The following is a 13,179-nucleotide window of genomic DNA, read 5'->3' as shown; positions in this document are numbered from 1 at the left end:
TAGTGTATTTTGGATAATGACATACCATTATCATCAACATGACGCATTAAAAATTATTTTATTAATTTTTTAAGTTTTATATGAACAGTTTAGGTGGAAGGCGAGGAAGGCATCCTATTTTCGCGGGAGGAGTGTTGACCCCCCAAAACAATGTTCTCTTTCAAACCTTTCTATCAATCAATCCGATCTCAGGAAAGTTGCTTTTGCTAATAATCATTGAGCATTTTTCCCGTCTTCTCTCGAAAAATAAGGTTGTAGGAATTATCATAATACTTCCTTCGTCACATTTAAATATGCTTGTTTTGTTTTTCACACAGATTAAGAAATCTTATTTAAGGGGTGTTTCAGAGTCATTTTTATGTAAAAATGCATTTTAGAATAGTAACTTGATGGGAAGTGTTTGGTTGAAAAATAAGGAAAATTTTTTGATTTACGTGTAATATTTTTTAATAAAGAATATGTGGTTGAAAAGAAAAGAGAGAAAAATACATTTAAAAAAAAAGGGTACCTTAATGTTATTGAAAAAACAATTTTTGTCAAAAATTTTCCTCATTTACCCTTATTTATATTTGTACAATTTCAAGATTAAATGAAAAAAATTAATCATTAGTAGGCAAATTAAATAAAAATATACTAGTAAACGAACAAAACAAAATATTTTCAATAAAAAAATATGACTATATAATTGAGATAAGAAAATAAAAAATATCAGATATTGACCACAATCGAAAGGTTTATATGATATTTAATGATAGCTTCGCTGAAATTGAGATCCTTCCAGTGTTTTGCAGATATTCTGCATTTTTTTTACTGTAGACAGAACATACACCATGGAATATTTTGTACATATTACCTGCATGCACTAATTGACCACAGATTTTTCAACTGACTGGTCGACATGTGGAAATCCTTATGCTCTACAAATTCAAATCTGGCGGTATTTTAAGAATTAACATGCCATTAAATCCAATATTCCTAGTTACATACTCCAATGAATTATTTTTATTCTTTTTTTAAAGAATAATTACGCATAGACAACTGTTCATCACCATATCACAGGTTTTTATCCAAAGAACGAGACGAATATCAGATCACTTATTTATCATCACGTGAGTACAGAAAGAAACATTAAATATTTGTAATAATTGAATAAGCAAGCTGTCTTTAACCCTATATTAATTAGTTTGACTTCAAATGTATAAGAAGATGAATATATACTATTTTTAAACCTAATTTAATTTTATACAGATATTCCATGCTGATGGATTAGAAGGAGAGAAAATACAGACCGTTGATCCAGTTTCTCTGGGGTTGAAAATGGTAGGCAGTTCTATGCACTTGCTTTACATTGACACGAGAAACAGATTGTAAGTGTAAATACTCCTTGTGCGATGCTTCAACGACGCCATTGTTGAATGCCAAGAAACAAAACAAGTAAACAGCAAAAACCCACAAAAACTTATAATCTGGCATAATTAAAAAAACAGTTGAACTCAAAAGTTTTGTTAAGTTATGAAGAGAGACTCTCTCTCTGTGTGAAGAATGGTGTAGATCTCGTAGAGAATGAACGAAGGTGGGCTATTTATAGAGGAACGGGTCAACCAGTAATCGAATAGAATTGGATAAGGATTGGATTAACTGCGGTTGTTTTGTTTTTTCATCTGTTTACTAGTTTTCTTATCTTTGGAGTGAGAGATAGACGGTGGGAACGTATAAATCAAATCTAATAATATATTTATCAAATCTAATAATACACTTACAAAATTTAAGAATAAGTTAGAATTTTAATAAAGTCAAAAGAAATAAAATTGTGTACAACAAGGATTTCTGCTGGAAAATATACTATGTATATTGTCACACATAAATTTTTGCCTTTTCGGTTAATGATTTTACGCAGTCGATCGTGCCTAAATATATCGGACGGGAATTTTAGAACAAGAATTTCTCATAAAAACTATGTTAACATTCAAGTTTTATTCTTTTTTGTCAACAATTATATGTAGTCGATCATGTTAAATGTGTCGAAAAGGAAAATTCTAGGACAAAAAATTCTGATAAAAACTGCATTAACTTTTCAAGTATTATTATTATTATTATTATTATTATTATTATTATTATTATTATTATTATTATTATTATTATTATTATTATTATTATTTTCAAGATAATTTTAGTCCATATTAAATTTTGGTGGAATATAGATTTTGATATTTTGACTTGAATATTTTTATGGAGATCCGTGTATCAATTTTCCCGAGTTAAGTTTGACGAGTTAGAAGATAATTACGTGATTAATTTTTTTTTCTCATTTACCTAAGATATTGATATGCTCAATTGATGTTTAAAGCCCACAATTCTACCACATTAATTCTCTATAGTCAATGAGAATATAATTAATAATTAAATAATTACCCTATATTGTCAAGCTCGTGACCTGATTTGTATATCATAGACCGTGGCTTTATTTGTATTACCTATCAAAATTTAAGGTAAATCATGGAAAGCTGCGAAAAAAAATTAATGAATTTCGTATTATAGTTAGTCGAAAAAGGTAATTTAATTTAAATATAAACTCACGAGACATTTCAAGTCTCTATAGTTGTTTCATTTATGGTATATTTGTTAGGTGAAAATTTTCCTTAGAACATGGAAAATCAATTTCAACTTCCACTTTGCATCGTTTGATAGCATTCCCCCTCCCCCTAGTATTCCATTTCCAAGTTTCTTGCCACATAAGCCATTTTCTAGGTCTTTCTTGAATTGGAATATGGTGAGAATTCCAATTCTAGTCACTGTAGCATTTTTTTTTTAATTTTTTGGTTGGCAATGGAAACAAATTCTAAGAATTATTGTTAAAAAATATTTTCATTTAATTGACAATTTTCATGTAAAATAAAGTCAAACGAATACCAAAAGAGAGATGAGTTTATTTTATTTTATTTTTTTTTTTTTTTGGTAATGGAATCAAATTTCATCCACAATACCAATAATTAATCCAAGGCGACTTCTTTGAATTTCAACGGATTTTAATTAAGATTCCTATCCTATCAATTTTAATAATGAATAATTAAATTAATTACTTTTCTTATCCCAACTTGCTGTAAGTCTGATACATTAAATTAAAATTTGTTTAAATATTTTTCTACTAATTTAATAGAGTATTATTTTATTTTTCACTTTGAAATAACTATAGGAAATACACTCACTCAGAAAAATATTTGATAATATTTATATATATTACATATTGTTATAAAAGAAGAAATATTTTTCTAGAATATTTATAAATGATGGTAACATTACAAAATGACACGATTACCATCAATAATCATTTTTGTAATTGTACATCGATACAACAATAAATCATTTTTGTTTACCTACTATGAAATGATGATTTTGAAACATACAATAATTCTGAAACAAAAGCATATCAAATACTTAATTCTTCATGTACCTCATTATTTTTCCAGCACAACAATGAATGCTTCTCTTAAAAGCACATTAGCACCAAAACCAGTCAGGATTATATTAAGTACTGATGATATGACACATCAATTAATTGGTGAATTAGTATCGGTGACAGGATTATATAAGATAGACTATATTAATCCTCATTAGTACAACTGGATTTTACTTAGATATTATTTGACAACTTTATCACTAACTATGAGATTTATTATTTACTAGATTAGAATTAATATTTTACTCAATTTAGTGATGATTACAATTTAATTTTGTGCATACCTGAATTGGAATGATTTTTTGGATTTCTTTATTTAATATGTTACCTTCCAGAAATGTATAAAACATGTGCATAATTTTTATAAATTGTTTAAACACATACAATAAAAAGAATCATTAGTTAAATATAATCTTTTTCCTACAAAATAGTCATTTGTAGAAAGTGGGAAAGCATCATGGTAGTAGATATTCAAACCAAACAATGATGATAATTGCTATTGTCAACTACGATTCTTGTCATCAAACTTTGTAGAATAATGTTATTTATCTATAATGGATCATCGTCAATTTATATGATAGTGAAGTCATTGCCACACTCTAAATTAATTAAAATATATTTTAACTCCATTGAATAATGTGACATTGAACTCATTGTCACATACGCTGAGTTGAACTCATTAACGATAAGTAGCACCACTCTATTCAATATTCACTCAAATAAATTCCCATTCCAATTGAAATCCAAAATAGAAAACTATGTAGAAAGAAATTAGGAGATCAGTATTCTTGTATCGACATCAAATTGGTATGTCACAGTCATCCTTCACTGGATTTCCACTTGGTGTCAATTACTCAATTCTGTGGATGTAAATTGTATGATTTGGATTTTTTAAGTTTTCATAGCATTTCCAACAATAAAATGCAAGTGAATTGTATGAATTGACTTCTTAAATATGAAAGTGCAAATGCAAATGCAAGAGTTTCGTAAAGAAAAAGTGTCCTTATCTCTTTTCCTAATGCGCATCCCATGTAATTACGTTCATAAAAATGTGAACTTATCTTATTAGGTTGTAGAACCTAATTATTGAAAGTGTGCAGAGTCGTCATTAGAATTTTGGATTATCATTAAAAAGTGGGAGAGATGTTAGAAAATATAGGGCGTGTGATTTTTCTTTTAAACTTCTTCTCAACATAATACATTACTGCAACAATAGAAAGAAAACATAGTTTCATTGCTCTAATTCTCAATACATCTTTCTATTGGAATCTATAGTTTCACGATAAGGACTCTAATACATGATATTGAGTTGAACTTTTATTAACTCTTATCTTCTAATTGTAAGAACCCTTAAAGGGTCGACCTTAGATCAAGTGTAACTATGATTTATTTCATATAAATTACTCTATATATGGGGTAAGTGAAAAGTAAAATTGGCCGATTTCAACGTGGTCCAAACTATAGGATCAAGACAAGTAGACTTTTGGCACTCCCACAAACTATAACGTGTACAATTTGTGTATTTGGATTGACTAGTGGAAAATTGAAAGTTTTGTCACGAAGAATAAAAGTAAGGCGCCCCCACATAATCTTCCACATTTATTACAATCTTGGAAAAGTGGAAGCATACTAATGAACAAACTCAGTCAAAAGCCCTTTTCAATTTCTTCACACAATCATTTCCAGAAAAAAAAGGGGGATTTTAAATTATTAAACAATATTTTAATAACGGGGCAACGTTTTTTTTATTTATTTTTTTGGGTCTCATAAGATTCATCTGGTAAAAAAGAGAACGTATTCTTCTATCAATTTGTAGCACCGACACCATGACCAATAATTCATTGTATCCAAGTTATCAAAAGTCTAAATTTACTTTTCCTCTTAATACTTTTCACTATCCCGTGGATTATTTTCCATTTTTTCATTGAAATCAATAGCATATCATCCAACACCACTTAAATTGAAATTGTAATTCCAGTGGAGCTGCGTAGCATTATTCTGGGTACAATACTTTCCAGACAGTACTCTGCCGAGCATAAATGAAAATTTCTTGGAAACAGGAAAAGAAAGCCGAAAGACAACGTAGAATATTGCATATTCATGACTCGGATGTTCCTATTTAGTTGAAGCAATGATTTTCTACGTCATAATGAGTTAGAACGGGCATACCATAACGGCCATTTAAAATAGTAGTTACAATCAATTTTTTGGCCAACTTTTCCATATCTATTCTTTGATACAAGACTCTTGATTTGTATTCCCGTTTTAAAGCCTGTTTGGGAGTGATTTTTTCCTTCAAAAAATTGAATTTTTGACTGTTATTTCACTATTCCAGTAGTCATATTTGACTTCTTCTCTTACAGGTGGACCCCATTCTTCTCCTAACAATCAAAAAATCAATTCTCAAAATCACTTCCAAATAGGCTCTTAATTTAATTTCCAAGTTATCTCCTATAGTAGACAACAATAATAATTGAAATGTATTATTGATTTTACCGATGCTGGAAAGTGACCTGGCACGTTTCAGCTCAATAGAAATTATAAGAAAGAAAATAATTTTTTATTGAATCTGTCGTAAGTTCGAAATAGACTTCTATAATAAAATTCATATATCATTTAAGGAAAATGAACCCACCTTCATAGGCAAGCATAAGAAGATGAATTGTCCTGCTCATGTTAATCTAAAATACTTCGTTCTTAGGCAAAGTGCGATGCTTGCTCCAACGAATTGTAATGGGTGGAAGAGGGCGCCTACGCTGACATAACGATGGCTTATGGTCTAAGCGACAATAACAAACACGGTGACATGACACATCAATTCATTGATAGTTGTGCAAACTATTAATAAATTAATTTGATATTGTGCAAATAAAAATAATGACTAGAAAATTGGTGGTCCAGTTTTTCCCATAGCTAAGCTTTGTAGACAAAGATCAAGTCGCATGTGAGTGAAAGTGCCATTTACACGCCACTTCTTTTGGATGTTGGTGATGACGATGGTTATGGTTGACAATCGCGTTTATAATGGAAAGTGGGAAACAAAGGAGATGAGAGGGGCGGAGTCAAAGTGATGTAATCAATAATGACTTTTCAGTTAGTAAATGTCATTTCACCATGAAAAATGTACAAATTTCAAAAATTTAACTATTATTCTTAACTTAGGTCGGTCTAAAAAAAATTGAAGTTAAATGAGGCCATGTGATCATAATAAATATAATTTGGGGGTGAATAACAAGAAAAATGTTTGATTGGTGTACACAAAAAAATATTATAAAAAATAGCACACCAAAAATATGTAACCTTTAACAAATTGGTGTGTCAATTCATAATTGTGTGTAATTTTAACAAGGAACATCTAAGGTGACTATGGCCTAATGTTTCTGAATTTTTATTTAATGTATTAATTATTTTACAATTTTATCTTATCAAACAAGTTAAATAAAAGTTTTATTATTTTTCTAAGATCAAAATTACAATGCTGAAAAGAGGCCTAAAATATAAATAGTATTGTCCCCTAGACTTAACAGGAAGGAAATATTTAGCCCTGTTTGAGTCACATTATTGTAAAAATGAGAATGAAAAATATAGTCGTTATGACTCCCACACAAAAAATAAAAAGTCAAATATGGTGGATTAATGTGATGTATAATGATCGTATTTTTCATTTTAATGAATAAATAATGGGGCTCAAACAGGGCATGTCTGTTCAATGACGTAAACTTCTATTATTTTAAGAAATAATAATAAATAATATGGCAGTCTTTTTTGCATTTTGGAAGAATAAAGGTTCTATTTTCCCAAATAAAAAACTAGAATAATGTAGTAGAATTAATTTTTTTATTATGAAAATAATGCAATTGGCCGGTGAATTTTTTTAGCTTACTTTATTTGGACTGTTTCCTTTTTGTGAAAGGGGAAGAAAAGTGGGTGCCCAATTTTCACGTGATTGAATTTTTCGAGTAAATAGAACTTAAAAAATTTCTAGGTTAACACGAAGAAAGAGAACTTAAAATTACATAATTATCCTCTAAATTCATGCCCAAAAAGAATAAAAAATCGAGTAATTATATCCAGACCACAATTTTTATTTATTTCACCATATTTTGATTGAATTTAAAATTCAATTTTTTTCTTCTAGCATATTACTTTTGTCAAAATTTAAAGTTGACTCACGAGTAAAATCAAATCTATAGTCGCCTTAATCGACATTATTTATCTCCGAATTAATGATATATGGTTGTACATATTGAAAATGTCACTTAGTATTAAGAAACTAATCCTAATCTAATGCAACTTGCTCCATTTTTTGATTGGCTGAATTTTTTGCAGTAGCTAAGCGTTAAGAAGCTACTGGCTACTGTACAAGATAAACGATAATTATTTTACAACTCTATCACTAACAATATGTAATATTAATTTTTAATTTATTTAATAATTATTTCTCTTCGTGAAAATACAATTATTTCGCCTTCCAAAAATAAACAAGACATGTGCATAACTTTAATATAGTTTAATCACAAACAAAAATAGAACCCATAATTAAATTAAAGGTTAACCCCTTCTCTACAAATGAGTTTTGCTGCACAATCAGGGTGAGTGATAGGGTTTAAAAATAGGGAGATGCGTGTCAAAATCTGATCGAACATTTTGATAAAAAAGAAGCCACAGAGCAGCACCTCTCACCTATCCCTGTGCAAGGAGCATTTTTCTCTATAAATAGTCGTATTTGGAAAGTGGGATAGTAGATATTCACACCAAAACATCATGATGATTATTGATATTGTCCGACTATGATTCTTGTCATCACACTTTAGTTTCCTCTAAAATAAATTCAAATTCCAATGAAATCCAAAAAGATATATATGTCGAAATAATTAAAGTGGTCATTCTTGTTGCTATTAAACATCAATTTGGCATGTCATGCTCATCCCCTCACTTGATTCCACTAAATATCAGTTACTTAATTTGTATATAAGTAAAAAAGTTATAATAAATGGATAATTATACAAATTTATAGTTTCACTAGAAGTCGAATTTAACATTTTATTAAGTAAAATTATCAGTTTTGTAAGTTGAAATACGTATCATGGGCATATATTACAAGATTTGACCAGGTAAAAAACGTCCTATTGGATTCTACAAAAAACTTGTGTTATGCTGCAGAGTTTAATTATTGTCATCGTGCGACGTTCCCTATCAAAATTTCGTTAAGGATAATTTAGAAAATTTACTCTTGTAATTTCGATTTTGCCTTAATTTTTCTTATACCATGAGCTTTCAGTATGATTTTGTATCATCATAAAAAAGAGATATTAGAGAAAATATTGTACGATAATTTTTTTTTTCACCATAGTGAATCATTGTAGCGATAGACGAGAACAAACTCTTAAATTAAAGTGAAATTCTACACATTTTGCATGTTCTTTTGAATCTTTATTTCTTATTGAGTTATTCCTTTTGAGAGCATAAAATTAGATATTACATTTTGATATTTTAATCAACTTCCAAAATATGAAAATTGAAGTCAAAAGAGTTCGAGAAGAAAAGACGTCTATGGCCATTTTCCTAATGGTCCATCACTTTTAATTACATTCATAGAACTCGCGTTTGAGTATGGTTCCAAATATTATAGGTGTCTAGACTTTCACGGAGTAAGACTAGTAAAACTAAATACGTATACGAGCTCATGTTCCTATAGAATCCCTAATTTCATTATAAGATTTCTACACATTGTTGAGTTGAGCATTCGTTACTTCTATGATCTATTCATAAAAACTACTTCATCCATCGACCATAGATCAAATATGAGCTCTGGCCTCATAAAATTTAATCGCGTAAAAATTAATATTTATCGATGTCAACTTGGTCCAAACTTATAGGACCACGATGTGTAGACTTTTCTAGAATGGGCAGATTCGATTGGCATTGCCACATACTGTAACGTGTAAAACTTGAGCATTTGGATTCACTATGGGAATAGTGGGAATGCACTCATGAGCAAAAACAGTGGAAGCCCTTTTCAATTTCTTGAAATAATCATTTGTACTTGCAAGAAAACGATTTTAAATTATTACTTAAAAAAAAATTATTAATTTTATTTTAATTACTGATTTTTGTTCATCAATATTTTCAAATTTTTAATCAGGTTTGTGTTTTGTAAAAGCATCAGAAACGATGTTGAAAATGTTGCATGCAATAAGTTGATGATTTATTTACGCCACCAATTATTTTAATCATCTGCTAGATTTGCAAAGGATTTCTTTGGCATTTTTAGTAAATTAATAATATGACTATTGACTATTAAATACGAATATTTAATTTTTTTATTTTTATTTTTATTTTTTATTTTTGGTCCCATTGAGGGATATATGAGAGCATATTCTATTATCAAGTTGTAGCATGGACGCCATGCACAATAAATTATTGATCCAATTTTTCAAATCGTTTAATATTTATTTTTCTATTAATATTGTCTCTGTCTCCTGGATTATTTTTTCTTTTATTTTTCGATTGTTGACCCATTTAGGTTTCTTCAGGTTTAGAGAATAATCCGTCTTTCGTGGTGTATTTTTCTTCAAGAGTTGACACCTAGAATAATTAAATATAATTAATATTTAGTCATCGAATTTCTTATTTTCCACATAAAAGACAATTGATAACATATATAGATATGAATATATATAACCGTGAAAATTGAAATTATTACAAGAAAAATTGTGGTTGATTTTCCCCCCTCAGTAGCTTAGCTTTATGGACAAAGATCAAGTTTCATGTGATTGAGAAAGCCATTTACACGTAAATGTTTTAATATCCAACCAAGTTACAAACCTTACAAGATTGTAATAATGGCAATGTCAGTATGTCACTACTTTTGGATGGTAACCACAGTAGTGGTTATGATTGTCGATGGTGGTTCAAGAGTCAAATTTTGTATTGTTGGTACAAAGAAGTATTTTGCAAATGAGCTCTTGGCATCAAAACAAATTTTGATGGGTTTTCTACCAAAAAAAAAAAAAAATCTATTGAAAGGGGCGTTTTTTACACCAATAAAATAAAAAAAATAATTATAATCTTATTTAAGAAATCACAAAATATTTAATTTACTTCTTCAAATTATTTTTTATATTAGATTGGGCATAATAATAATAATAATATGTGAAATGCATTCATTAGATATAACATTAATGCAATCTATCCGAATAATACTACTCATGTCTAATGAAGAAGTTCTTAAATCTAATATGATAGTGTGATCATTGTTAGGGATGAACAAATTACTTATATAATTCACCCAGATCTCCAAACTAATCCGATTCGAGTTGACTGGGAGGGATTAGTTCGATTTTTGGACTGGCTTGAACCAATCCCAAAACCTCCATTTATTGGGTTAGTTTAAGAAATAAGTGAAACCAATTTGATTGTCAAGGAATAAAATCTCCTCGAACCCAGACAAATGAAACCAACTCGATTCGAGTTTGGATGCTTTATTCCACTTGTCTGTTCGATTTCGAGTTGTGACCAAATTCAATCCAATCCAACCTAACTCATGCCTACCCCTAATCATTGATGCATTTGTCCAATTAATATGAATATGACCTAATTGCACTAGATAATTTAGAGTTTAGATGAAAATCTCGATCTATATGATAAAGGGATCAATACCATGTAGATAAAAGATCATCTAGACTCTAAATGAATAACATAACTATTGCAGAATATCCTTTCAAGGTAAATCGACCAATAAGTTATATCTTTAGCATGTCTGGAAGTTTATGAGTTGTTGATGCCAAATGCTAAATTTCACATATCAAACCAAACGATAATATTTTATTCGAATAATATGTCAAGATAAAATATTCTTCTTCTAACCTAAAATATTTCCGTTTCTCGGGTTACTCTTTGATTTTGATCGCTGGATCATATGTTCAAGATAAATTACACGTTACAAGTACACTAATTTATGTTTACATTGTGACGATTTATCGAAAAACATGTGATTGTTGTCTATGTCGTTCACATTTATTAATGCAAAATAATTTTTCTTTCTAATCTATAAATATGATCTGATAGTTTAGTATGGGTGATTGGAAATAAATACCAATATTTGATTGGTGAGATGTGCACACAAAATAAATGATAAAAAGTAGCACACCAAAAAATATATCATTTTTAACAAATTGGTGTCTTTATTATTTTATTTGTAATTTTAACAAGAAACATTTCTAAGCTGGCTATGGCTCAATGTTTCAGAAATTTGTATTGACCATTTAAGTAATTTTGATTTTTTTTTTAATAGCAAATCGATCTACTAAAAGCATTTACCTTTTTACTTAAAGAAGATTAATAGCACAAAGCCTCTATAGCAAAGCTCTTCACATCCTTTCAGTCAATAGATACATGAATATATACATATTCACACATAAGTATTTGAAAATGTGATGAAGATGATAAAATGTGCTGTAGCTCACATTTCTGGATTTGAAAAAACAATGCAATTGAATTGACCATGGCATATTCAAATGGTAGTAGGCGTTGGGGCATGTGGACCCTCCCGAACTATAGGCTTGGACGCATTATGTATTGTTAAGGAATGTTTTGGCCCATTTGATTCCTATTAAGGCTATGTTTGACGCCGATTATTTAAAAAATTAAAGAGTTTTGAATAGTAATTTTGGAGAATATGTGGTTAAAAAGTCATAAAACTTTATTAATTTGTCTGTAGAAGATTTGATTAGGTGAATATGTAGTAGAGAATGCTACTATAACAAACAATTTAAAATTTTAAACGTTGTCAAACACGAGCTAAATGTCTCCATAACATTTTTCTATTTTCTAATCTATAAATGATCTCATATTTGAGTATGAGTGATTAGAAATGATTCAAAAGATGCCACAAAATAATACTATTAGCACACCAAAAATATGTAATTTGAACAAACTGCTGTGTCTTAATTTAAATTGTGTGTAAATAAAATTAAAAAAAAATCTTTTAAGCTGGCTATGTGTCACGACTCGCTCGATCTTGGCATCAGAAGATCGAGAAATTTAAAATGTTGATGACTTGGGGCTAACCGGAATATCCTAGACTCCCACAAGTGCATGAAGATTACTAGAATATGGTGGGACATTCTAGAAGCCTACAAGCCACTCACTTGGTGGATTATTCTAGATCATCCTAGTTTAGTCCATAGATATTTTAATGTAGATATTTGTATAGATAATTCTAAAGGTATAATTTAGACCGTTGGATAGAAAAAATCCTAGCCATCCATTTGAGGAGGCTACCACTATAAATAACTTGGTAGGATTCATTTGAAGGGATCAAGAGAGTGAAGTTGTAAAGAGTATTCCTTATTCAATACAAAGCCTTCTTTGTAAGCTCTTGTGTTCCTTCATTGTCCCTTTCTTAAAGTGTTTTACTTAGTGCCTTTCTAAGACATCAACGCCAATCGAGAGGCTGACTTAGTGTAATAACCGCGGGGGCGGAAGTTGAAGACACTAAGGTCGCACGGTTCTTGAAGGAAATTAGCAAGTCCGTGACATATGGCTCAATGTTCCTGAAATTTTTATTCACCATTTTGAGTGATTTTGACTTTCTTTTACAGTTGTTAATGGATACAGTTGGACATTTTTTTTTATACAAATTACCAAACGTGTCAACTTTGGAATTTATTTATAGCTGTCTCAATTTTTTTTTATTTTTTTTATTTTATAGCTATTTG

General features: G+C 29.4%; 1 protein-coding gene across 1 annotated transcript in view; it reads right to left on the bottom strand.

Moving 5' to 3' along the window:
- Positions 1–1,559, bottom strand: part of LOC111404715 (beta-fructofuranosidase, insoluble isoenzyme 1-like) — a 3,551-nt gene extending 1,992 nt beyond the window's left edge. The window contains exons 1-4 of the mRNA XM_023033482.1: positions 1,270–1,559; positions 1,029–1,038; positions 854–917; positions 721–796 (exon numbers count right to left, since the gene is read on the bottom strand). Of these exons, the coding sequence (XP_022889250.1) occupies positions 721–796; positions 854–917; positions 1,029–1,038; positions 1,270–1,473 (354 nt within the window). The 5' untranslated portion in view covers positions 1,474–1,559. The remainder of the gene's footprint in view (positions 1–720; positions 797–853; positions 918–1,028; positions 1,039–1,269) is intronic.
- Positions 1,560–13,179: the final 11,620 nt, after the last annotated feature.

This window comes from Olea europaea, chromosome 11 (assembly GCF_002742605.1).
Source record: "Olea europaea var. sylvestris chromosome 11, O_europaea_v1, whole genome shotgun sequence".
NCBI lineage: Eukaryota > Viridiplantae > Streptophyta > Magnoliopsida > Lamiales > Oleaceae > Olea > Olea europaea.
This window is presented reverse-complemented; position numbering and strand designations above follow the sequence as displayed.